This window comes from Convolutriloba macropyga, chromosome 11 (genome assembly GCF_964194025.1).
Source record: "Convolutriloba macropyga chromosome 11, txConMacr16.3, whole genome shotgun sequence".
Taxonomy (NCBI): domain Eukaryota; kingdom Metazoa; phylum Xenacoelomorpha; order Acoela; family Convolutidae; genus Convolutriloba; species Convolutriloba macropyga.
The window spans coordinates 1,323,343-1,350,730 of NC_134478.1; the positions used below are offsets into that span (position 1 = coordinate 1,323,343).

At 35.9% G+C, this 27,388-nt stretch overlaps 1 protein-coding gene across 2 annotated transcripts in view; it reads right to left on the minus strand.

Annotated features, from left to right (window-relative positions):
• The window catches only part of LOC142349566 (uncharacterized), a 146,416-nt gene extending 124,844 nt beyond the window's left edge, over positions 1 to 21,572 (minus strand). The window contains exon 1 of one of the 2 annotated variants that reach the window (XM_075401208.1): positions 21,177 to 21,572. In XM_075401208.1, the coding sequence (XP_075257323.1) occupies positions 21,177 to 21,311 (135 nt within the window). In that variant the 5' untranslated portion in view covers positions 21,312 to 21,572. The remainder of the gene's footprint in view (positions 1 to 21,176) is intronic. The other variant, XM_075401209.1, reaches the window with a different exon arrangement.
• Positions 21,573 to 27,388: the final 5,816 nt, after the last annotated feature.

Here is a 27,388-nt window from a genome sequence, read left to right on the forward strand (position 1 = left end):
GAGTTCCAACCACTTTTCAAAGATATGCAACAAGTTATACCAGGGATTGAGTTTCTAAAATACTCAGGCTTTGATATAACAAAAAATCTATCACATTGTCTGCTTATCTATGACGATTCATGTGAAGAAATCTTCAACGATAAAGAATTTGTAAAAATAGCTACCTCAGGACGTCATCGCAAATTACATGTTATATACGTCAAGCATAATTTGTTCCATCAAAGCAAATGGTCCAGAACCATTGATCTGAATACAACACACATAACATTATTCAAGTCGCTTCGTGACATTCAACAAATTGAATATCTTGGAAAACAGTTGAATTGTCTCCAACTGATAAAAGAAGCATACAAACTAGCAACTGCGGAGCCCTTTGGACATTTTATTATTGATCTCGATCCCAAAACCAGTCAGGGTTTACGATTTGCGTCACATATTATTGGACCTAATCCTTCAAGTTTTTACATTCTTTCGGAGGAAGCCGTTGTTACACCAATTACGAATGAAAAGGAAACATTTGCTTATGCTCAAGCAATGGGCAAATAGCACAAACAAGAACTCCAACATTGAATCCGAGTTACTTAAAGACGGCGACTTCATTTGGTTTCTGAGTGACTGTGTGATGAACGTACTCTCTGGAGTTGTTCCAGTCAATAAAAAAACTAAAAAAATTTGAAAAAACTGCGTCAACTTTCGAACAGGAAAGTAGGGAAAACTGAAGGGTTAAAAATAATTCGATCTCCCTCGGGCAACAATCTCATTCAACTCATAGCATTACCCTGCATTGAATATCTAGAACAAAATGCATACTGAAGAGTTTGTGTTAATACCTAAACAGATGTATACAAGAGAACAACCTCATGTCTCTCAATTACTCAGCAACAAAAATATTCACAATCCAGCCAAGCAGATATCACTTCTCCAGAGAAACAAGTCACCATCAACTCCTTCTGCCTCGCAACAGGATGCAGAACAACAAACTGACGCTTCAGTGGATGATAGAAGTACAATAAACGAGTCTATGTCGAAATCATTTACGACAGACAACACATCGACTATCAAAAAAGGAGTGCTGAATGATATTAGAATCTTGAAGGGGATAAAGTTTGAAAGAGCGAATTCAATACTGGACATAATAGAGGAATCAGATTCTGTTTCCTTGGACTCATCAAAGAGATTGCTTATTATTGGTACAAATACAGAAGTTCTTGCTGCTACGTTTCTTTACAATTTACAGCAAAACACTTGCAAATTATCTTTGAACAATTCAGTGTATTAACGCATCTCGATATTGGTTCGCATTTGACTTGTAACACATACGCCAAAAAGTTTCTAAATTTATCATCTGAAGAGAGACTGCAATTTTTGGAATATGAGTCGGACAAAGAAGTTGCTTCAAAGTCCCAGCGAAAGAAAACAAAAGCTTCTGACAACGACCAGAGAAACTTTGAAGAGGCAGAAAAAGAAATCAAACCAACCAGCCCCTGGGAGAATTACTTCCTATCAAGTTAAACAGTTAGACAAATTGTACACTAAAGGCAGTGCTGCATTTGGTAGCATTGCTAACTTGAAGAAGGCTAGCGGTTTCACCAGAGACAAAATTGTTCGCTATCTTCAGTCGAAAGCCCCGTACACAAAATACAGACAATTCAGGAAAAGTTTTCCCCGACTGAAAGCTGTTGCATATAGAATAAATGAAATCTGGTCTGTCGATGTTGCGTATATGGATAAAGTTGCTCAACACAACAACGGTGTAAAATACTTGTTAGTGGCTGTGGATGTTTTATCACGTTACTTACGAGTTCAACCAATGAAAGCTTTACATGCAAAAGATGCTGTTGAAGCGTTCAAGAAAATGATCAAGAAGAAACAACCAGAAAAAGTATGGACAGACAAGGGATCAGAGTTCAAAGGAGATTTCAAAAAATTTTGTGAAAAGAAAGGAATTCATTTATATACAACAGAAATAGCACTTAAATTTAGACCCTATGGTGGTTTCATTGGAATTGATAATTCAAGACTAGATCCCTTATTGAAACGGAGCAAAGTGCTACGACTTCATGCTGCACTGCATGACGCCGCTGGATTTATAAAAGATTGCCGAAACAAAGGCCCTGGATATGTTTACGCTTTCCGTTACTCACCAGTAAACAATTGTCTTTTTGGACACCTGACAGGAATATTATTCATTCTATCAGTGAAAATTTTTCATTCACAATTGTTTCGTGAATTGGAATGTTAGAAAATTTTGGCAGCAAAACCACAAATATTATTGTCCTCGATCTCGAAGGTTTCAACCTCAAGTCACTTGGTTTTATTATTAAAGAACTCAGTTTGTGTTCCAGTTACAACGATACAATATTTTTCAAACCACCGCTTAAATTTGCTGATTTACCCGCACACGATAGACAAACTGTTATTTGGCTGACCAATAACCTACACGGTCTTGATTGGGACGAAGGTGATATACCTTACTGTGATTTGAAAACAATCTGTCTGAGTTTCAGTTTCCGATTCACACGGAAAAACTTTTTTGCTAAAGGCATTGAAAAGTGTGAGCTCCTCAGTAAGCTTTTACAAAAAACTGTTTATAATCTGGAGGATCTAAATTGTCCCCGAATCTCAGAGATAATATCAGAAGAACAAGTTCCCTCCTGTTATCTTCATTCAAACTTTCGTTTAACAAACGATCAATTATCAAATCACTGCGCGGAACGTAAAGCAAGAATATTCTCACAGTGGACACAAAGTGATGTACAGAGAAGACACGGCAACTTTAACAACTTATCTGTCAGACAACTTGAAGATATTCACTTGCTTGACTCCACTTGACGATTAGCCGATTGTAATATTCAACAGAGTTCAGGATCCCTCTCCACCAATACAGAATAATTTTTCAAGTGATCAACAGAACCGAGCGAACTATCTCAACAATAAACCAAACACAGCACAACAACCGCGTTACAACTCGCTTTATAGCGCAGCAGCAAAACGTTATTTTGCATCCATTACTCTTTCTCCCGACGAACTAGACAGCTTTAGGGCTTTCCTGCCCGTGATAGATAATTTCTATCACTTCCAACTGTACGTAAAAAATAAACAGAGAGCTCGAGAACATCGGAATCAGTTCAATTATGGCTATGAACAAAACAAACAAGAAGCCTATGCAGTCCCCCAAAGAGCAGCGAATCCCGCGTTGGAAGCAATGGGCGGACAAAAAAGTTCCTCAGTTTAGATTGAAAAAAACACCACCAGAACGTGAGCTATCACTTATTGAGGTGCCGAATGAGTTGCGATTATATGTCTTGGAGCACCCCGAAGTTGAAAAAGTCTCCAGTCAACCATCGTTCGAGGAAAATGACTCATCAACCGTTTGTTATAAACTAGAGATAAAAAGTCATATTAAAGGTTTCAATTTGTTTGAGCTCTGGTACATGAAACAGTTGCCCTGAGAATAATTCAAAAATTTAACATTTTGTATCATTCTTGTTTCAATTCACTTTTCAATTAATTATTTTTCTCCAATGAATCAAAGAGACGAGGCTGACTCCGGTATCAGTAATTTAGTCTTTGATGTGAACAACAAGGAGAGGCCCCCATGGCGTTGTTGTTCAAATTCAACAGTGCCAAGGTCCGAAGTAATATTTTTTGTTCAGGTTAGTATCATTGTCTTAATGATCATTCTTTGCTTCTCTATGCTCTTTCTATTATCAGAAAGCTGTGAAGAGAAATCAATTTGGATTGCTCTCTTATCGAGTTTAGTTGGTTACATTTTACCTAATCCCAAACTATGAACAAAGTTATTCTTACACATGACAGGGTATTCATTTCTATTGTAGGACCAAGTGGTTGTGGTAAAACAGAACTCTTGTTTCGGATGCTAAAAGGTTCGACCTTTTATCCACGTTTTGAGAAAATTTATTATTTTTACAAAGAGTTCCAACCACTTTTCAAAGATATGCAACAAGTTATACCAGGGATTGAGTTTCTAAAATACTCAGGCTTTGATATAACAAAAAAATCTATCACATTGTCTGCTTATCTATGACGATTCATGTGAAGAAATCTTCAACGATAAAGAATTTGTAAAAATAGCTACCTCAGGACGTCATCGCAAATTACATGTTATATACGTCAAGCATAATTTGTTCCATCAAAGCAAATGGTCCAGAACCATTGATCTGAATACAACACACATAACATTATTCAAGTCGCTTCGTGACATTCAACAAATTGAATATCTTGGAAAACAGTTGAATTGTCTCCAACTGATAAAAGAAGCATACAAACTAGCAACTGCGGAGCCCTTTGGACATTTTATTATTGATCTCGATCCCAAAACCAGTCAGGGTTTACGATTTGCGTCACATATTATTGGACCTAATCCTTCAAGTTTTTACATTCCTTCGGAGGAAGCCGTTGTTACACCAATTACGAATGAAAAGGAAACATTTGCTTATGCTCAAGCAATGGGCAAATAGCACAAACAAGAACTCCAACATTGAATCCGAGTTACTTAAAGACGGCGACTTCATTTGGTTTCTGAGTGACTGTGTGATGAACGTACTCTCTGGAGTTGTTCCAGTCAATAAAAAAACTAAAAAAATTTGAAAAAACTGCGTCAACTTTCGAACAGGAAAGTAGGGAAAACTGAACGGTTAAAAATAATTCGATCTCCCTCGGGCAAAAATCTCATCCAACTCATAGCATTACCCTGCATTGAATATCTAGAACAAAATGCATACTGAAGAGTTTGTGTTAATACCTAAACAGATGTATACAAGAGAACAACCTCATGTCTCTCAATTACTCAGCAACAAAAATATTCACAATCCAGCCAAGCAGATATCACTTCTCCAGAGAAACAAGTCACCATCAACTCCTTCTGCCTCGCAACAGGATGCAGAACAACAAACTGACGCTTCAGTGGATGATAGAAGTACAATAAACGAGTCTATGGCGAAATCATTTACGACAGACAACACATCGACTATCAAAAAAGGAGTGCTGAATGATATTAGAATCTTGAAGGGGATAAAGTTTGAAAGAGCAAATTCAATACTGGACATAATAGAGGAATCAGATTCTGTTTCCTTGGACTCATCAAAGAGATTGCTTATTAATGGTACAAATACAGAAGTTCTTGCTGCTACGTTTCTTTACAATTTACAGCAAAACACTTGCAAATTATCTTTGAACAATTCAGTGTATTAACGCATCTCGATATTGGTTCGCATTTGACTTGTAACACATACGCCAAAAAGTTTCTAAATTTATCATCTGAAGAGAGACTGCAATTTTTGGAATATGAGTCGGACAAAGAAGTTGCTTCAAAGTCCCAGCGAAAGAAAACAGAAGCTTCTGACAACGACCAGAGAAACTTTGAAGAGGCAGAAAAAGAAATCAAACCAACCAGCCCCTGGGAGAATTACTTCCTATCAAGTTAAACAGTTAGACAAATTGTACACTAAAGGCAGTGCTGCATTTGGTAGCATTGCTAACTTGAAGAAGGCTAGCGGTTTCACCAGAGACAAAATTGTTCGCTATCTTCAGTCGAAAGCCCCGTACACAAAATACAGACAATTCAGGAAAAGTTTTCCCCGACTGAAAGCTGTTGCATATAGAATAAATGAAATCTGGTCTGTCGATGTTGCGTATATGGATAAAGTTGCCCAACACAACAACGGTGTAAAATACTTGTTAGTGGCTGTGGATGTTTTATCACGTTACTTACGAGTTCAACCAATGAAAGCTTTATATGCAAAAGATGCTGTTGAAGCGTTCAAGAAAATGATCAAGAAGAAACAACCAGAAAAAGTATGGACAGACAAGGGATCAGAGTTCAAAGGAGATTTCAAAAAATTTTGTGAAAAGAAAGGAATTCATTTATATACAACAGAAAGCGAAACCAAGTCGGCATTTGCAAAGAGGAACATTCGATCGCTTAAAAACATCATTTACAAATATTTGGAAGAAAAGTGGACTTGGACATATATTGAAGATTTACCCCAGTTTGTAAATACTATAAACAGTCGTGTTAACCGGGTAACCCATTTAGCACCTAATAAAGTTTTCAAAAAACATGAACCAATTTTAATATCATTAGCAATCAACACAACAAAGTACAAACCAAAATACGAAAAAGGAGACCTTGTTAGGATTGCAAAGCACGACGAAAAATTCAGAAAAGGTTATAAACAAAATTATACAGACGAAGTTTTTACGATATTCAAAATTGCTACCGTGAGTCCACCAACGTACAATCTTATAGATGCAAACAACGTTATACTTGAAGGTAAATTTTATAAACCGGAATTAGTCCAAGTAAACGTGTTAGTTACTGCAGATGATTAAAATGAATCCCGCCAAAGAATTCACAATCGATCTAATATCCAACGCATCAATGGAAGTTTTTGGTGAAAACACAATGGCAAAATTCCGTAACCAGTTATGTCAACCACTTATTTTGGATGGAGAATGGCAAGTAGCTTTATCTTCAATATCCTTCCCATCAAACATCAACAACGTCAATTCAAACGGGTTAGTCGTTTATAAAAACTCGGGAGTGGAACTCGACGCCTCAAATAATCGCAGTGGACACCTTAGAAAAATTCGCAAATGCATTTACACTAGTTTGGATCAACTCATGGATGAACTTAGGCGAATTGCTCAGTTTAAACAATTTGATTTTACTTTTGACAAAATTACTCATAAACTGGTTTTACAATTCGGAGCGAATGAGGGTTTTTCATTTGAAAACGAAGAAGTTCCAAGTATTCTCGGCTTCAAGGGTATAAAAGACAACTCGCGTGATGGATACATTCATATTGGATACAAATCACACAAAACTCTCAATAGACACCAAAGTGATTTCCCAGTGGATATAACCTGTGGCTCACAATTAATATTTGTCTACATAGACATTATAGAATATCAAATTATTGGAGACGTGAGAGCTCCTGTAATTAAAATCATTGAGACCGAAAGGCGTTTAAGAAACGGCAGCATAAACACTGTTACACCTATTCATCACAAGACATTTACAATTCTGGATTACAAGCCCATACTTTCTAACAATATTCAGAACATTAAAGTGGAGTTGAGGAACGAAGCCGGAAAACTTATTCCATTTAATGGTACAGGAAAAGTGATAGTAGGCTTAAAGTTTCAAAAAAACAAGTGAAATGGAAGCTTACTACAGCAACCAAGCAGCGCAGTCGATGCCACATTTCTCCGGTCATTATCGTCAAAGAGGAAGTGGCTTTGGAGCCCTCGCAGCAGGTATTGGAAGAGTTGCTTTACCATTGGCAAGAAGAATTATATGGCCCGCTGCCAAAAGAATTGGTCGAGAGCTTTTAGTGCAGGGTGTACCTGAATTGGTAGAAGTAGCAACGAAACGAAAGTCGGCAAAGCAGGCGTTGAAAAGCGCGGTTGCAAAAACAGCCCGAAAACAATTTGGTGGTTCTCTCCATTCACGCATAACACGGGGCCGGCAAGCTATTAGACGTCGAAGACAACACTTTGCTAAACCTCGAACCTACAAGAAACGTTTCACTAAAAAAATCATTTCTCGAAAACCACAGCCAAGAAGAAGTCGACTGGATTTTTTCTCTCGTGTCAAAAATGCGAACTAATATTGTAATACCTTCCGAAGCCACTCACAGCTCATTGGACTTATTTGAAAAACCGCCTTTGCTTGTTACCTTTGATCAATCATTTGAACAAAAAACTGGACCACTTTATTCTCCCTCTGGATAATCGCTCGAATTTGAAGTTGTAGGCGATCGCAACAATTTCATAGACTTGCAAAAAATTTATTTGGAAGTAAAATGTCGAATACAAAATGTCGATGGAACTGATTTACGATATGACGCAGGTGATCCCGCTAATACTGATGCCGCATTTTTTGTGAATAATGTCCTTCATTCCCTATTTGCTGACTGTACTGTTTCTGCAAATGGAATAAAAATCTCTTCTGCCAATGGACACTATGCTCACAGAAGTTCCATAGAAACAGAATTCTCGCACGGGACAGATGCAGAGAAGACTTGGTTAAAGTGTCAAGGTTATGAGTATGAAGCAAACCCTAGCGCAATTGCTAATGCATTAAAAGATGCAGAAAGCAGGCTGCGAGAGAATCAGCTCAAATTACCCTTTATGGAAAACTAGCTGTTGATTTTTTCTCGTGCGAAAAACAATTAGTAAGCGGAGTTACCCTGAGAATTTCTTTCCGAAGGTCACAAGATGATTTTGCCACTATAAGTGAAGCAGCTGGCAAAAACTACAAAGTAAAAATCGATGAAGCAAACTTATTTGTTAGAAAGATGACTGTATCAGACAATGTAGTCGGAGCCATTGAGAAAACACTTTTGAGAACACCTGCAATATATCGATACAATGAAGTGATAACAAAAACTTTTCTTGCAACAACGGGGCAGCAAAGTTGGAAGCACGAAGATATTTTTACAAAAGAACCCATAAGACGACTTATAATTGCATTGTGTGCTGGTGATGCTTTCATTGGAACTAACACAGTAAATCCCTTCAACTATCAAAAATTGGGGCTGCGTGAGATTACAGTGTTCCGAAACGGTTTCGCTACAGCCGGTACACCAATGTCAACAATTGACAACAAGCGTTTGTACTACAATTCAATGAGCGCATTAGCCTATGTAGAAAACGGTCATGGAATACCATTGAGTGAATTTTCAAACCATTTTATAATGGTTTTCGACCTGACTAGTACACAAGAAGCCACACATGATTTTATTCATCCTGAACTAACAAATTCGTCTATATCGGTCGAGCTAAAATTTGATACAGCTTTAACAAACAACGTTGAAGTTTTCTTCCTCGGTGAAAAATCATCTACGGTGTATATTGACTCTGCAAGAAACGTATCCAAAAATATTCTGCCTATGAACGCATACTAATGGACGAAGATCAAGTTTATATTCAAGTTCAAAAGTGCAAGCATCTCAAATACAAATTTCGAGGTGTTTATGCCGCTGACAATTATCCGTTAAATTTACCTGTTAACAGTTTTATAATTGTGAATGCATCGCGAGCTGATTCTTTTGGTTCATATTGGGTGATGCTTGCGAAACGCTACGCATACCCCGTACTATACTTTGCAGATCCGTTAGCACTACCTCTGACTGCCTATAAAGACATTTTCTCCCGCCTACAGCAATGTACTGATTTACATATGATGATGGATATTATGGAGCACAGAAGAGATATTCAGTCTCCCCTGCAATCAGCAGACTCGCAACTGTGTGGTTTATTTTGCATCTATATTGCTCATTATTTCTATAGCAGTAAGTTTCCATTTGTACCTGATGTAAATGAAATGCAATTGTTGGCATTTTTGAAACATATGGAGTGAAATTGAATTAATTGTTCTATCACAGTACTATTTTAGACAGTAGAATTTTTACAGAACTGAAAGTTTATTAAATAGTCTGAAGTCTCACGTACAAAACTTCCCTGCCCACTTAAAATTATATCCATAATCTGATAGAGAGAACAAGAATGTTCACCGAGCATTAGTTGACAAAAACGTTTTACAGTCACATCGGGGATAGTAGAAGCACGTTTGTTAGAAGTGGTAGTAGTAATGGTTGATAGTCTTTTCGCAAGGTTAGGCAGAGGAAGTTGTTTTTTAGTTTTGTTGGTTGAAACACGATTACATTTTGACAAGTACTCCACAGCAACATGTAAGCGAGAGACAATAGCACCATGAGCAACAAAATTTTTTTCCGTAGGCAAAATAAGGATTTTAAAACAAGTCACAAGGCAAGGTATCGTCGCAGGAGCATACGAAGAGAAATCAATTTTATCTTTGGGACCCGTATCTTCAAAAATGAGATGCCAATGATTGGAACCAAACAAACAACCATCGATAACAGTCGAAGATGAATGATAACCGTACGCATAATTTTCTATTGCAGAATGTTGAGGTTTTGGTTCTGTGTCGCAAATAGTGTATTTGAATCGTTTTTGAAATTTTTTGAAGTATTCAGGACTGTTTTCGTACATAGCTTCAACCAAAGTAAGAGACTAAACTGAGTGAGTAAACAGTGAATTACCTCTATGAATTATTGGGTTTGAGTTGATAACATGGTGTAAACAAAATTTCAAGGTCGTTCGAATACGAAAATTCTTTACATTGTTGTTATTTTTATTGCTTGTAAACAAATTCTGTCTAGACATTAAGTAAACAAACTATAGCTGTCTGGTTTCTACGACGCTCAGCAATTAAAACAAAGCTGTCGCATTTTCCCGAAGTTCCAAAATCTTTAACCTGAGGTAAATTTTGGGTTGTTTTCATTGCTTTTCAAATAAATTTTGTCTAGACATTAAGTAAACAAATCAGATTTGTTGAAGTTGTGTACACGAATAATGGCTGTCTTAATTTTAAAACTTTGCTGTGATTGGGTGACGACTTGAATTAAAAACCATATTTGTAACATAACTAATGGTTCCAACTTTATGGCTTGTAAACAAAGTTTCCGAAGACATTAAATAACTTGAGTCTGATGGAACTTTCCGATGTTATGTAACCTTTGTTCTGATTGGCTGACGACTTAAGATATAATCTATTTTTAGTAATACAACTAATCGTTCCAACTTTATGGCTTGTAAACAAACTTTCTGAAGACATTAGGTAAATAAATAAAGGTTGACGGAACTTTCCAATGTTATGCAATGTTTGTTATGATTGGTTGATGACATGATAAATCCATTTTTAGTAAATAGACTTATTGTTTCAACTATTCTGTTTGTTTATCGTCATGAGAAATCATTAAGTTTTTGGGGAACAGGAGAACCACTTGTTTATCGAATTTCTATAGAAACGTTGACTGTTAACTTTTTTAAAAAATTTTATCTTTCCTAATCCGATATTTAGTCACTTTCTAATTTTTGGGAAATGCCTGCAAAAGACCGACATTTACAGATCAGCTGTGAAAAATGTGGAAAATCTGTAGTAAAATATCACATTGCTCGCCATAGAAAGACTTGTTCTAGCGGTACCTTATACTGCAAGAAACGAAACTGTAATTTTGCAACAAAAAATTCGGCAGAACTATCGTACCATATTGCCAAATCGCATGGATCGAAAAAGCGTAACACCTTAAACAAGTGCGTTGTTTGTCAGAGAGATTTTCCAAGTTTCTACTCGCTGCAGCTTCATCGCAGGAAGATACACCAAGTTAACACGAAAGTTGGGAGCTTAAACACAACCCGTGTCCGTGAAATAGTTGATGAGTTGAATGAAGATAGTGAAAAATTGAAAGAGGAATTAGCAGCATGTCAGCATTTACTAGTAGATGTGCACGCTGAGCATGGAAGACAAGAAGTTTTCAACTTCAGCCTGTCGAAATTGGACACCAACGAAATCAACAAAAAACTTGATGAAGTTTTTGAAAATCTCAAATGTGCTGCAAAAGTTAACCTAGCTTTGGGGTTCCTGTTGCACAACGTAGAGAACAACGACTACCGTTATTATTATCCGCACGAAAATAATTTACTTCTGGATAGGGCGCATTTGTTGAGCAATAAAAACGATTTACTCAACCTTCAAAGTGAAATTGAAAAGTTTGACTTGATTGAAACCTGTACACAGGAACGTCAGAACTCAAAGTGGCGATTCGCTTTAATTACGAACGTTACCATCTTTGCAGCACTCTTAAAAAATATTCCTTTGGGTTGCCTGGATTCTGTTCTTCCGGAACCTTTGTTAAGAAACCCAGAAGTTAATTGTCTGGTTTCAAATGGACATGATGTACCTTATAACGATAACTTATGTCTATTCCGCGCAATTTCCATTCATTTATTTGGATCCGTAGATGTTGAACCACATGCAATGCAACTGTTTGACAATTTTGTTTCGGCCACTGACTGTGATCCTGAAAACTTCATGGGAGTTTCTCTGGATCAAATCCCAGTAATTGAAAATTTAGTCGAAAAAAATATCTTCATCTATGATTTTACCATTGAAGATGGTGAAATAGTTGGTGAACTTATTCGACGAAGCATTGAACGATATGAAGAAAACATTAAATTACTTCGCTATAACAACCATATCTGTTATGTAAATGATATCAACAAATTCTTCAAGAAGTTCCGCTGTCCCAGCTGTGACGTCTTCTTCAATCACTCTGGACATTTTAATCGCCACTTACGAACTTGCAAAGAACGAGTGAAAAATATCTATCCGAGAGGTGTTTATTCGTTAAAGGAAACATTGTTTCAGAAACTTGAAAACTTCTCAATCGCTTATCCAGAAGATTGTACCCTCTTCAAAAATTTTGCCGTCTTCGACTTTGAAGCAATATGTGACAACTCATTGGAAATTAGTAGCTCTGCTACAACATCATGGATTGGAACTCATGTACCAGTATCTGTTTCAATTTTCTCCAATCTGTTGAAGGAACCAATTTTCTTGTGCGAAGAAGATCCTAATCGTCTCATCATATCATTTGTTGCTCAACTTGAAACATTAGCAGCAAAAAACAAAGCGGACATGAGACCTAAGTTGTTGGCGGTGGAAGCGGAGATCAAAACTAGGTTGAGTGATATTTCCTCTAGATTGCAAGTTGTTTCCGAAACTCAACCAAATATCAGTAACAAAACGGAAGATAGCAATGCATCTGAAAATTTTTTACGATTCCAGCAAAAGCAGCTCCTTGATCTCCAGCGTCATTTTGATAGTTATGTTGACATTTTACCAGTTTCTGGATTCAACAGTGGAAAATATGACCTTAACTTAATCAAAACTTATCTCATTCCTCATCTAATAACTGATAGATCTATTCAACCTACGGTAATAAAGAAGGCAAACCAATTTATATCTTTTAGTTTTGGTGACATTCAGTTTCTCGATATTCTGAACTTTCTCGGTGGAGCTACATCTCTGGATTTATTTCTGAAAGCATATCAGTCCGAGGAGACAAAAGGATTTTTTCCGTATGAATGGTTTGATTCGTTGACGAAACTTGACTGTGACAAACTTCCTCCCTATGACTCATTTTTCAGCAAACTGAAAATCTTTAATCCTTTGGAGAAGGAGTTTTCTGAGTACGAGAAGTTAATACAGCGTGGGAAAGACGAGAAGATAATCCTAAAGGAGATGGGACTGAAAGAGAAGCCGCTGTCAGGAAAACAAAATTATACTCTTTTAGCAGATTTGTGGAAGAAGGAGGGTATGAAAACTTTTCGTGATTTCCTTCGATGGTATAATAACAAAGACGTTGTACCAACGTTGACTGCAATGAGTAAAATGATTGAGTTTTATCATAATCGGAACATTGATATATTGAAGCGCGGTTGTACACTTCCAAATTTGGCTAATATTTGTCTTCACAAGTCAACAAGTTCAAAATTTTATCCGTTCGTCGATAGCGATAAAGATTTACATGAAAAAGTTCGAAGTGAAATGACTGGTGGGCCTTCTATTGTCTTCACGAGGAAAGCTGTTGTAGACAAGACATTCATCCGAACATCAAACAACATTTGTAAGGCGATAGTTGGAATAGACGCCAGCCAATTGTATCCCTTCGCCATGTGTCAAGAGATGCCAACGGGTTTATACACTAGGTGGGAGTTCGATTCTGATCTCCAAAAGTTCAAAGCTCGTCAGAACAAGATTAGAAAATTTGAAAACATGGTTATTTCTTACTATCAAACAATCAGACCAGACTGTACTATTGAGAGCATCTATACAACTGGAAAACAGAAAAAAATTGGTTTAGTGTTGATGGCTTTTGTGGACACTGCAATACAATTTTCGAAGCTCTCGGATGTTACTACCATTTCTGTCCCTGTAGAGAAGCTCAACCCTCTCTTAGCGAGGAAGAACTTAAACATGGTCTCCAGAAGCGAGAATCTGATAAGTTAAGGAAAAAACACTTGGAGAAAAAGGGATACAAAATTATCGAGATGAGGGAGTGTGAATGGTGGGATCAGGTTCAGATGAGCTCTTTTCTGAAAAATCACATTAGAAAAAATTTTCCCTACAAACTACCCTTAAGCATGGAAATCCTGCTGAGGCGAATAGATGAGGATAAGTTATTCGGTTATGTACAATGTGACTTAGAAGTTCCGGAGGAGCTCTACGAACGATTCGCAAACTTTCTTCCAATTTTCAAAAATAGCAACGTTGGAAGAGAAGATATTGGAGATTTCATGAGAGAGTATGCTGAAAAAAACGATCTATTGATGAAACCACAACGAATGTTGATTTCGAGTTATAAATTAAATAATGGAATAGTTATAACGCCATTACTGAAGTTTTACTTGAAGCTTGGACTACGTTGTACTAAAATATACCGATTTGTTGAGTATACGCCACAAAAGTGCTTCAATGATTTTGTGCAATCTGTTGTTGATGCGAGACGAAAGGGAGATGAAAATCTTGACTCGAGCGTTGTTGCTGAGACTATGAAGTTACTTGGGAACAGCTCGTATGGTTATCAGATTATGGATCGAAGTCGACACATCGAAACTCTCTATCTTAATGAAGAAAAAACGCATAAAGCAATTAATAACCGTCTTTTTAGAAGACTCAATAGCGTTTCGAGAGATATCTATGAAGTTGAACTAGTGAAAAGCACAATTGAACATCGCGAACCAATAATTGTTGGATTTTTTATCCTTCAGTATGCAAAATTGAGAATGTTAGAGCTTTACTACAACTTTTTTGACAAGTTGTGATGTTAAAAAATTTGAAGAGCTTGAGATGGACACTGACTCTCTGTATATGGCACTAGCTCATGAGATTCTCTATGAATGCATTCGTCCCGAAATGAAGAGCACTTGGAAAGAACTCCGAAGTAATGACTGTGTAGAAAATTTTCGCGCTGATTGTAACAAAAATTTTTTTCCGAGAACTTGTTGCCCTAAACATGTGAAACATGATAAGCGGGAACCTGGATTATTCAAGGAGGAGTTTCGATGTACTGAAATGTTGTCTATGTAGCAAAACTTATTGCTGCTACGACTCTAGAACGAAGAAAACTAAGTTCAGCAGCAAGGGACTCAACAAGAATGTTCTAGAAGAAAATAATGATGGACCATTGCAGAAGTACAGAAAAGTACTGGATGAAGCAGTGAATGTATCCTCGACTAACAGAGGATTCAAAACAGTAAATCATCAAGTTCTCACGTACGAACAAACTAAAAAGGGACTTTCCTATTTCTATCCAAAGCGAATGGTGGAGGCAGATGGAATACATACAAAACCTTTAATGATCTGAAATTAAAACTCTACTTTCAAATATTTTACATCCGTCATCTTTATTTACTTTTGCTGATACTTGATAGATTCTGATTAGATTTTAAGTGTTTTGAGTAATTTTGTAGTGTATTGTATAACTAGTCTTGGTATTCATTGTAATTGATTAACTATCGTTCGGGAAAAAAAACTTTGAAAGCTGCTTTATTTTTCATTCAAAGTTAAACATGGACAAATCGAATGAGTTCCTTAATCGTATCATCCTCCTTATATCAATTAGCTTTCCTTATAAGGAATGTCAGGAATTTATTCAATCTTTAGTAGCGTTGATCAATTTTCGTTATTGTTTTCTGTGACGTCATAAATCCATTTTATATAAATCCATCTTTGTGACGTCATAAATAGTATGCATTTCGTACTCATCAAACTCTTTCCCTTTTGATGAAAAAAAATACAATGACTAATTAAAAATAACATTGATTAGGATGTTCCTTAATCATCCCACTATGTGAACATCCAAGAACAGTCTTAATACATGTGAGCATCTAAGACTAATTTTAATGCTTGTGAGAAGCTATAGCTAATCTTAATACATGTAATACTATACCTAATTTTAGATGTAGAAGCTATACCTAATCTTAATACATGTAGAAGCTATACGTTATCTTTATACATGTAGATTCTATACCTAATCTTAATACATGTAGAAGCTATACGTTATCTTTATACATGTAGATTCTATACCTAATCTTAATACATGTAGAATCTGTCTTATTACAACTAATCTTATAAAATTTTATTCATATCCTTATATATCATACATTAATATCTGATTCCTATCTTTATACATTGCTAAAATAATTCAAGGGCGACCGAAGCGAGCCACAACAGCTATAACCAATCTTAATACATGTGGGTCGCCACCCCCCCCCCCGGACACCTCGGTCCAGCTATATACTACTTACGCTCGAAGCAACTTCGAAAATTACATTTAAAAACGGCATTTCAGATCATTACAGTTTAATTTGTGATCGGCTTCTCAGTCTGAGACTCATGTAAACAAACAGACAATACATTCTATAGAGATTACTACAAAATAAGTAATGAATTAAAACTGAAATTTGTGGAGACAATGACAAGAAAAAAACAATTGATAGAATTGTAGGCGTAAAATTCAAATTACAGTTTCTTATCAAACATTTCAAAAACTTATTGGAAAAAAATTCACCACTCGGAAAACAGAATAATCAATTAAAATACAAAAACATCAAAGTTTAAAAAGATGATAGCAAATAGAGATCGAGAGCTTAAAAAATTGATTAACGAGCACAATATGGAAACATAAAGATCAACACTGCTCTAGGAAAAAAAATGAATTCAAAAAGAACCCAAATTTTCATATGCAGAACTTAGCTGAAAACCCTTCAACAGTCTTTTCATCAAACACTGAAAATACTTGCCATCAAACAACAAAAATCAGCAAAAGATGAGAAACTCGAAAACTCTTTCAGCACTATAGGAACGCATATACAAGAAAAAACGGAAATCGAAACACTCGAGATAGCTCAAAAATTAACAAAAATGCTTAAACTCTCTTCTTCTTTAGGACCAGCAACAAAATAGATGAAAAATTTTTAAAAATTCGAATTGTGATGTCATCTTAGTTAAATTGTTGAAAATCATTAGTCCCACTATTTCCTCTTTTTGTAGAATGTTACAGGCGAAAGTTCCTTCTGACTCCTTGAAAACCGCAAGAGTGGCTCCCTGGCATAAAAGGAATTTTCTCCCTCAAACTTCCAGCCAATCATCGCTTTCCAGCTATTGGGAAAAATTTGAGAAACTTCTGTTCAACAGAAAAAATTTTTTATGAAATGAGCATTTGGCAGCACAATTTGATTTTCACGAAATTAAGTCCAGCAAGAAGGCAATAGGAAAACAAAAAACATTAGAAAAGCAAAGAAATAATGGTGAAAGAGCTATAGCTATTTCATTGACCTCAAACAAGCTTTCAACACTTGTTCATTTATTAATAACAAATAAATAATGCTCTATATGGTAAAACCATAGTGCTCTATATGGTAATATCGGCGTAATATTTTTTTTTACAAAATAGACAGCACTTTGTTAAAGTCAATTCTGAAAAATCTTCCTGGTTGCCAACTACTTGTGAAGTGTCTCAAAGCCCGATGCTTTGCCCACTCCAGTTCCTTACATCACAGTCATGCCAAATGAAGTGAAAAAAAAAACAGAAACAGCTAATTTTTCAGATAATACAACTATTTTATCATCGGTAAAAAATCACTAAAATGCAGAAGGATACTGAAGCGCTGCAAGGCTGGTTCCAAGGGAATAAGATGTCAATAATTACAAGAAATGAGAACGAGTTGACGAAGGTTAGCAAGCAAACTTTTAAAAAGTTCGACTTTTATTAAATCTGTCTGAGAAAAAATCATGTAAATAATTTGTTAATAATGTCGCTAAGAATTAGAATTTCCAGATCCACATGAATTATATTCTGAAACACCTTGGTCGCTTCTATGGAACAATTTACTGATCAGAAAATGTTTGCGAGAAAGTTCTTGATTCTTTCACAAAATCTTAAGCAAAATCTCTAATTGAATATGGTTTGCTCATCTATGTAGGACGAAATCTACAACTGACACAATCTTTAAAAAGTAGAAAATAATAATGAGGGCAACTTTTGTTCAAAAACAATTGACTCAACCCGGGATATTTTCGAATACTACACTTTTTACAATATTTTGAACTTTTTCTATCAATGTTCCTAAGAGTCCTTACAGCAACTTAATGAGCTCAACAATAGTTCTGATATTACAGACGCAAAACACAAAATATCATACACAGAGATTTTCTAAAAACTGCTACCAGCTGATGAGCTTGAACCAACTTGACCATTCTATTGAAAACCGAGTGAAAAATTTTACGCAGTAAAGGAATATACATTCACCTACCTGAAAATCAAGTTGAAGAAAATTTGCATGTAAACTTGAAAAACTTTTTAAATCGATAAGATATTAACGACTCTTTCAATTCTCAATTTTTTGTTTGTTTTTTAACTCAAGTGCCCAAAAAGTCCATCGTAGATTGTTTCCTAAAGTGTCTCCTTAGATCAGATGGGCGACAGTCACGCATATACTGGAACGAGGCTGACAAGTGAAACTTCGAGATTTTTCTTCATTTAGACTAGCCAGAGTGAGCATACATCTGATATCTCAGGGGGTTTCGTTTTATTTTTTCAGACTGCAGAATATACTGGCTGCGACTAAATCGTCCTCTCATATTGAATGTGGAAAACTTATACAACCATTATACAATAACCTTGCTACCAGATGTCACCAGCGAGCAGGTTTGATCAAATCAAAATAAGGCGTCACAGAGAAGTTTTAAAAAAGTGCTCTTCTTTCATTGTAACTTCCTATTCTTTTCAGAACAAAAAAAAACACGTTGAATTCCCATCAAGTTATTAACAGCAAACAACTAAATGGGCATTGTAGGTCAGAGTATAAATGAAATAAACTAAATATATTACGGTTTAAATTTGAGACAGTGGTACTATGAAAACTTAAAACTACGGGGCAATAGATTTCGAGAAGATTCATGATAGCGTTGACTTTTACAAAGCCATGATCGATTCGTTGTGGCTTGTATATATAATCTTTCATAGTCCCCTCAAATACCTTCCTTTTGATCAAAATTTTAGTGCCGGCTTTGAGTTGGAAATTTTCAAATTGCTGTATCGAGAGAGGCATCGCTGAAAGTGGTTCCCGGTGAGGAACTGGCCCTATCTGTGCTTTCTGAACTGCGAGGCAGAGGCATTATTTCGTAGAAGCATTCAGAAACAGCGCAATTAGGAGTTCCGATGCATCATAAAACACCCATTTCAAAAATAAAGTTTTAACCTTTCTTGAACGCCACTCGTCATAATTAACGGCCTTCATTATATAGTTGAAAGCCCTTTATTGACCTGGAAATGTTTTAGAGTAATCTGAAGTACCCTTAATATTAGTGTTAAAAAGTCATTTAGAGAGTCATCTATTATTTCAAAAAATATATCACACAGTTCAGCTTAAAATTCGTTCAACTATTTTCCACTACAACATGCACATAAAAGCAGTGAAATCTGTGTCAATTGAGAGGTCATGTGCACATTTTAAAATGCCGAAAGTCTGCAGTGCCAGACGTTAAAATGCCAGAAGTTGCTACTTAGCCTGAAGTTGAATTTTGTTGACTTTCGTCATTTTAAAACGTGCGCGTTTCGTGTTTTAAGCATGGTTAAGTGACTCTGCAGAAATCACTTCGAAATTCTGACTTAATAGCTCGAACCGATTCGCGTTTCTTGATAAACGCCAGAAGTTCTCAGTGACTTCAAGAAGAATCACTTAACCATTACTTAACCACTCTCCGTGCAACTTGTGTTCAGAAATCGTATTCCAGCATTGAAGAAAAGCAATGTCCACTAACAAAAAGGACAAACGAATAACAAACGAAACTTTGAGCTTGTCTTTGAAATAAATGGGATCCAAGTCATTGATAAATTTACCAATAAATTAGAATCTTTAACCTCATTATTGCTCACATTTAGAAGGATTCGAGTATCTTTTATTAATACCACTAAGGTACGGTACGGAATGACTAACTAAAACAAATGCTGGCCTAATAAACCGATCAGCGTCCAATGAATTGCTCTCGAATGACAGGAGGCGCAATTTAATATAGATTGGGTGCATATTAAACATTTTTTATGTCTACAAAAACCTCCCACAGGGTTTCGAGTCTACGACTTCAGGATTTCTATCTGACATCTCGCGAGCTTCATAAACAGGTTTTGAGAACTTCGTGATAATGTTGACTTTTTAAAGCCATGACTGAATCGTTCTCGGGCATTCTGGGCTCATAATTATATTCCTCATAGTTGTTGTCAAAAACCGCCTTTTGATTGAAACGTATTCCGCTTTGTTCGGCAACATTCTACAATTCTGTATCAGATGCATTCTTATTCTGGTGTTAACAATTAACAAAACAATATATAAATACATTAATTTAGGAGACCCAGAGGGGACAGGCAACGGGACGAGCGGTCCGCTAAATCTTGTCCTTCAAATGAACCACTTATTATGTCAACATATTCAAAAATTTCAAAAAAAATGTGTTTTTGAAGGAGAAAATAAGACCTTGATGCCAGACAGCAACTATGTCCCATCTTGGGAGATCAGGCTTAACTATGCTCTCATGGCTGCAGCCGAACTCAATTTCATATGCGGCTCTGACGGCTGGTCATGCTGTTGAAGCAGCACCTGAGCGGGAGTATGGCGCACACAAAAATCCTTCCAAAAGATGTATTCGTTTTGTGCTACTTGCTATCGAAGTTTTCGGTGGTCTCTCACAAACGTTCAAGAAAGCTCTGAAGAAACTTGCTGATATTGCTGACAATCGAACTTTTTCTGAAGTTCTGTCAGTTACCCCTGACAAATTTCTGTATTCGTTATCCGAGGAACTACCTAGAGCCTACTGATATTCCCCAAGTGGGTTAACGTAAGCTCACCCAATGAGAGGGGAGTATTGAATCGAAAAGTAGACAACATTGAGCAGGGACAAACAATAAGCAGTTTGATAACATCGTTGTCTCACCCAATAAGCGCGGAGACCTGAACACCGACTTCAAAAGACACGATTGTCCTGGCCATTAACATTGTACTGAAACTTAACTTTAAGAACCTGATTGATGGTCAATTTGTTCATGATTAGAACTGGTCTTTCCGATTAACGTTCGTTTAAAGAGACGTCGAAAATTTGTTTGAAGAGACATCTGATGCTACAGAACTATGCGTGAAAGTAACTTGGATTAATATTTGAGAATTGTTTTAAAACTCAATATAAACGAACTATAATACAATTATCATAAACATAAAAAACTTACGATGTCTCTGAGGGATGAGTTCTTGGCCTTTTTGATTTCTGCCATAATGCCATTGTATCGGTCCAAGTCCTCTTGTGCCTTCTGGTTCTGGAGCGCAATCTTCTCAGAGAATTTGCGTGGGTTGTTCGAGCTCATCTTGGACAGACTGTTGCTAAATATCCAGATTAACTGCAGGGTTTTTTCAACTCGAATGGGGTCTGGTTCAAAGCAGCAAACGAAGTTATCATTTTCAATACAAACTGAAAATTAACACTAATCCACTACACTTGGCATTTAAGACGGTTAGATACAATGAACTTTTACATCAAAATTGAGTTAATCAAAGAATGAACAACTAGATGAGAAAATCTAAAAACTTGTAGCAGTTCAGATACTATACAAACAATAACTTAAGATTCGGTGCACTGTTCAAGCTGAACTTTTATGATGTTTTACAAAAACAGTTTTCAGATTTTATGATGAATTATGTCTGTTTATATAATTATATTACAAGTCTTGCTCTTTCAAACAACTTCTCGAGAAATCGACAATTGGGGTGCTAAAAGTTAATTTTACATATGCGCACCTGGATAAAACTAAAGGATATGTCAAAAACTATAAAAGCTATATATTTAAAAGTGCTTCTTCGTTTTGCTGGATGGTCAGTTTTCGTTGCAGCCTAACAGCTCGATTCAATAGTTGAACACTGATTAGGTGTAATTTTCTTTCACACGAAACAAAGTCACTCTGTCGTGTTCCGATTCATTTCTATGAAACAAAGAAAGGAAGATCTTTCAGCCATCCGAATCATCATCATACTTCAGTCCAGTTGCAACCTTTCTCTTTTTAACATTTGGATTGACTGTACTCATTCCTGGTTTCTTCGCATTAAGCTTTTTCATAGCAACTTCAGAAACTAAATTTGGCGTTGGATCAGTCGTATCAATTGCAGAAAAGTTATTCAAGCGTCGTAACTCGTCTGAAGCAACTGAAAATTGCTCAGTGAGCTTAAGGAAAAACATTTGAAGCAATTTAGGGAATTCATCTTTTTTAACAAGCTCAAAAATAATTGGACTTGACAAAGTCACCGATGTGGCCGACAAAGTCACTGGAGCATCCAGCCAATTGTCTATATTTAACGTCTTTTGTCTAAGTGAAGCTAAAAGGCGCTGTTTCACTCCTAATGGAGTCAACGAAGAGAAGTTTCTCCAGACGCTACAGCCATTGCTAAGGTAACAGACGCAAGAATCTGTATCAATTAACAGTGATAGGCTTTTATCATCTTTCTTGTGAACAACAAATATCTGCTCAGTTCCATGTATTAACGATTTGACATCCATTTAGCCACGAATGATCACGTTGTCAACTATCTGAAAAAGCATTGCAGTTAGAAATTTGGGGTCTTTCCCATTATAGCCCCCCCCCCCCCATGAAAATATAGCCCCCCCCCCCATTATGGTATATTTACCATGATTGGGGGGGGGGCTATAGGTTATCTGACCAGTAAGCTGGGGGGGGGGGGGGCTATAATGGGAAAGACCCGAAATTTGGAACGACCAAAATCTGTTTTGCACCAGCCCCACAATTTAGTGGACCTATAAATTTTACCTTCCTTCATACCAGTTGCGTCTATTGAATATTCTACCACTCCCCATGCTTCTTCAACTAAACGACATTTTGATGCTCATAAACTTAGTCGAAAGCGAAGAGTGTGAGCTAGTACTGCCTGATGTCCATGAAGACCACGAACGACTACCAGTGACCTTCAAGATGCCAAAAAGGCGAACAAAGAAAGCGAGAACCGAATTTATTGATCGGACAAGTAGACTTGTCAATCGGCTGGGCAAATACATACAAAAGCAAGAAAATTGGTTTAAAAAATCTTATTTTGCAAGTAATGAATTCGTCAATGAAAGGATTTTTAATGGCAATTTGTCTGAATATAATAGCTACACGTGGCAAATCTTTTTAGTAGTAGTAGTAGTAGTAGTAGTAGTAGTAGTAGTATAAGACTTTATTGCTTTTGAGGCACTAAATATTGACAAACTCAGAAAATGATAGTCATCATACTTATTTTGAACATCAATGTGTTTGTAGTCATTGAGATAATACCGTTCAGAGAAACTGACTACAATAGATCAAAAAACAAATTAATTGATGAAGTTAATGCTGCACTTAAAGAAAGATTGGAATCTATCGGTGAAAATTATGTTTTGCTCAAAATGAATGAATTAATACGCTCAATTCCCTCCTTCAACCCAAAGATCAACCATTATAATTTCCTGTATCATTACAATGTACATTTGAATTTCAATCATGGCATTCCTTTCCTTAAAAATCATCTAATGTTTCTACTTCAAACATCTACTGGCATTTGTGATACTGATAAATTCACCAACCGCAGCTATAAAATGAATAATAAATTTCAAAAATTGCAAGAGCAGTACTGGCCTAATACAATGACAAACACTAATTTTAACTTGAATAATCATTACCGTTACCAACCATATTAGTAATGATAAATTTATAAAATACCGTCAAATGTAATTTTCTGTTGTACTGAATGAATGGAGTCTCAACTGTTTGATAAGCATAATGATTTCTAACAAGATATGTTTATTAATTTTAGGATTAATATTGTTGAGTTCTCAAGTGACTTCCTCTTTTCCCACGTCACTTAACTCAAAAGCAGTTCCTACTCGAATTTGGTCGGAGACCAACTCCAGGAGCAAGAAGCAAGCTTTAATATCACTAGAATCTTCTTTTGTCTGTATTAACTTACTTTTTTGGTAATACATTAATAGTATCTAGTTATTACTTTTGAGGTCCGGAGATATTGAAACCAACCCCGGGCCAATTAAATCGATGAAAGACATATTCCTTGATTGCGAAACTTATTCAGACAATTTAAAATTTCTTTATTTACATGTACGGAGCATAACCAGAAAACACCTTCAGCTAAAAAGCCAAATGAATGATGTTGGCGCTATTTGCATCATGGTCTATCTGAAACATGGCTAGATACAAAGATTGACACTGATTTGGTAAACCCGAACAAAACAAACTGTCTTGTTTTTCGCAATGATCGAGTGAGTTCGAGAGGGGGAGGTGTACTGTTAATTGTTTCTAGAAAACTAAATCCAAAGTTACGCTTTGATCTAGCTTTCAAAAGTACTCTTTTGATACTCTTTGGGTCGAAATAACTTGCCCAAAAATTAAAAAAAATTACATTATAAACCTTTCTTATAACCCAAAAAAGCTTCTTTACGAAGAATTTCTCGAGCAGTCTGCTAGATCAATTGATAGAGCAATCACTGAGAACAAAACAATAATTATAATGGCAGACTATAATATCAATTATTTGGAAAACAAAGAAAAGCAGAAATTAGAAACAATAATTCAACCGTATGATCTAAATGTGACTAATAAGCATCAAGCAACTAGAATTAAGGACGAATCAAACTCACTTATAGATAACATTATTATTGATGGAATCGAAGCCCTTCTTTATAGTGAAATTTTTGACTCACCAATACAAACAAATCATTTTTGCTCAATTGATTATTCTTGCCACAAAACTTAGCAAGAACAAATTAATAGAAAAAACAAATTTATGATAAAACGAATTACAGTCCAAAAGGTTTTAAACATTCTATCAAGCAATTAAACTGGGAAAATTTTTACTGCTTTACAGTTCCAAGTGAAATGCTACGCACATTTGAGCGAAATCTTGAACAGCAAATACTCCTTCATGCGCCAATCAAAACAATTTTTTTAAGAACAACAAATCAAAAATTTCCCTTGCCAAACGGTTCATTCCAAAAAACAGGTAACAAAAATCTGCTTAGAGAACAATCTGCTTAGAGAAAATTCAGAATCTTTCCACGAGTTTTTCAAACTCAAAGCCGAAGTGTGCGCCGGCTATGAAAAAGATTTTGAAAAATTTCATAATCAGTTAATTGAAAGCTCAACTTCAGAGCGCAAGAAATGGAATTTGACCAATGAAGTAAGAAATTCCGTGAAAACGACAACTACAGTATACTCTTTAAAAAACTCTTTCAATGAAATTATTACAGAAAAAAACTAAAATAGCCAACTAACTTAAATTAAAATTCTGTAAATTAGGAGAATTTTTTGAAAGTAGGAACTATACGGTAGACCTGCCTATGGTGAGGCAAAAAAACACCTTTTCCTTTAGATTTGTTACTAAGTTTGAATGTCCTAAAACGCTTCTTGCTCTTGGAAAATTCAAACCATTGGGTCCTTCTACCATTCCCTCATGGTCGTTGCGAGACGCAGCTAGAGAACTAGCTGAGCCTATTTGTTTTCTATTGAATGAATTTATAAAAACAGAAACATTCCCTGCTGAACTCAAAAGAGCCGACATCACTCCACTTTTTAAAAAAAGGAGACCTTGATGATCCTCTAAATTATCGACCAATTCCTTTAACACCAGCACTAGCCAAGGTTTTTGAATCTCTTATTAAACAACAAATTGATGAATATGTCCATAAAAATATGCCCTGCTTTCTAAAACACAGTTTGGTTTCAGAAAAAAAATTTCTACAACAGATGCGCTCGTTTATTTCACTGAAAAAATACGATGCAACAAAAACGAGAAGAAATTACTGCAGCAGCTTTTTTAGATCTATCAAAAAGCTTTTGATTCCATTAATCACGAGCTCATGATTCAAAAGTTTTCCATTCTTGGATTTTCGATACCATCTCAAAATCTAGTTAAGAGCTATCTTTCAAACAGAACACAAAGAGTCATAATCAATAATGTCAAATCAGGGTGGATTGAAGTGGCTCAAGGAGTTCCGCAAGGAACAGTCTTAGGTCCTCTCTTGTACGATCTTAGCAATTTTTTGTCATGTGAAACAATACAATACGCTGATGACACAGTCCTTTTAAACTCTCATGATGAAGTTCTCAGATGCGAAAACGAGCTTGAGAAGGCCATAGAAAAATGTATACAGTTTTTTAATTTACATCACCTCAAGATCAATCCGGATAAAACAGAGTTCATTATTTTTGGTAACTCTAATCCTCAAGACGAAACGACATTAAAAGTTGGAGACAAATTAATTAGTTCGAAAGAAGAAATCAAATATCTCGGTGTTTATATTGACAAAGACCACAAATATCAAAAACAAGTAAAAAATCTTTTGTCAATATGGCCCAGGGCATTAAATGCATATATGCACTCAGGAGCATAGTTCCCGCTGTATACAAAAACTTAATTTGAACTCTTTTGTTCTAGCCATGTTCAATATTCTTCTGTATTACTTGCAACCATCAATCAAAATCTTATAACAACTCTAGAAAAGCAGTTGAATTGGGCCATCAAAGCTTGTTTTCACAGACAAAAGTTTGACTCATCCTCAGATCTTAAAATGAAACTAGTTATACTACCTACTTCGCTGCTTTTTGATTGCAGGGCTGCCACTTACTTTCATGGCATCATGAAAAAAAAGAAACCTGCCTTCTCAAGCTCAACTTTGAAATTACCAACCGCAAGTTTTTATATACACGAGCGAACTCAAAAAACTTTTACCCAGACAATTTCAAAATGCAATTTGCATGAAAAAAGTATCATTAAAAGAGGTATTCTGCAGCACAATTCTTTCCCAAGAAATTATTTGTCAATGTCATACAGTATTGCAAAGAAGAAATATAAGCAGTTTTTTCTTAATGAATACAGGAAGGACCCGAAGAAAACCCAACATGGTTCAATTACTTGGAAACATTTCAAGTTCAATTAAATTTCTTTCTGTTTTGTTTTGAATTTATATTGCTGTCGTCCCTCCACGCCAATAATACAAGTGATTTCGCTATTCGGTCGATATCTTATCTAGTATAAATTATTAGTTTCTTTGTTGTAACTATCAGTATTCTACACTGCCTATCTCTATAAATTTTACTATGACTGAAACATTTACAGATATTAGGAGAAATACAGTGTTCCTATTTTTTCCTTTAGATTAGAATAGAACAAGGAAGGGTGCTCAAACACATCAAAAGACGCAATGTTGTGATTGCAACAGCTGCAGAAACAATTGAATTTTTGCTAAAAAAAAGAGTTAAAAGTCGATGTAAAATTGTTGAATTACTCGAAACTTTTCGCAATGACTGGCATCATCAGGAGTTAAAAACTTGTCAAGTTAAAGGACGACTACCAGTGACCTGGATATTGTTTTAACCACGACGACAGTGACCCCACAATTCGTATC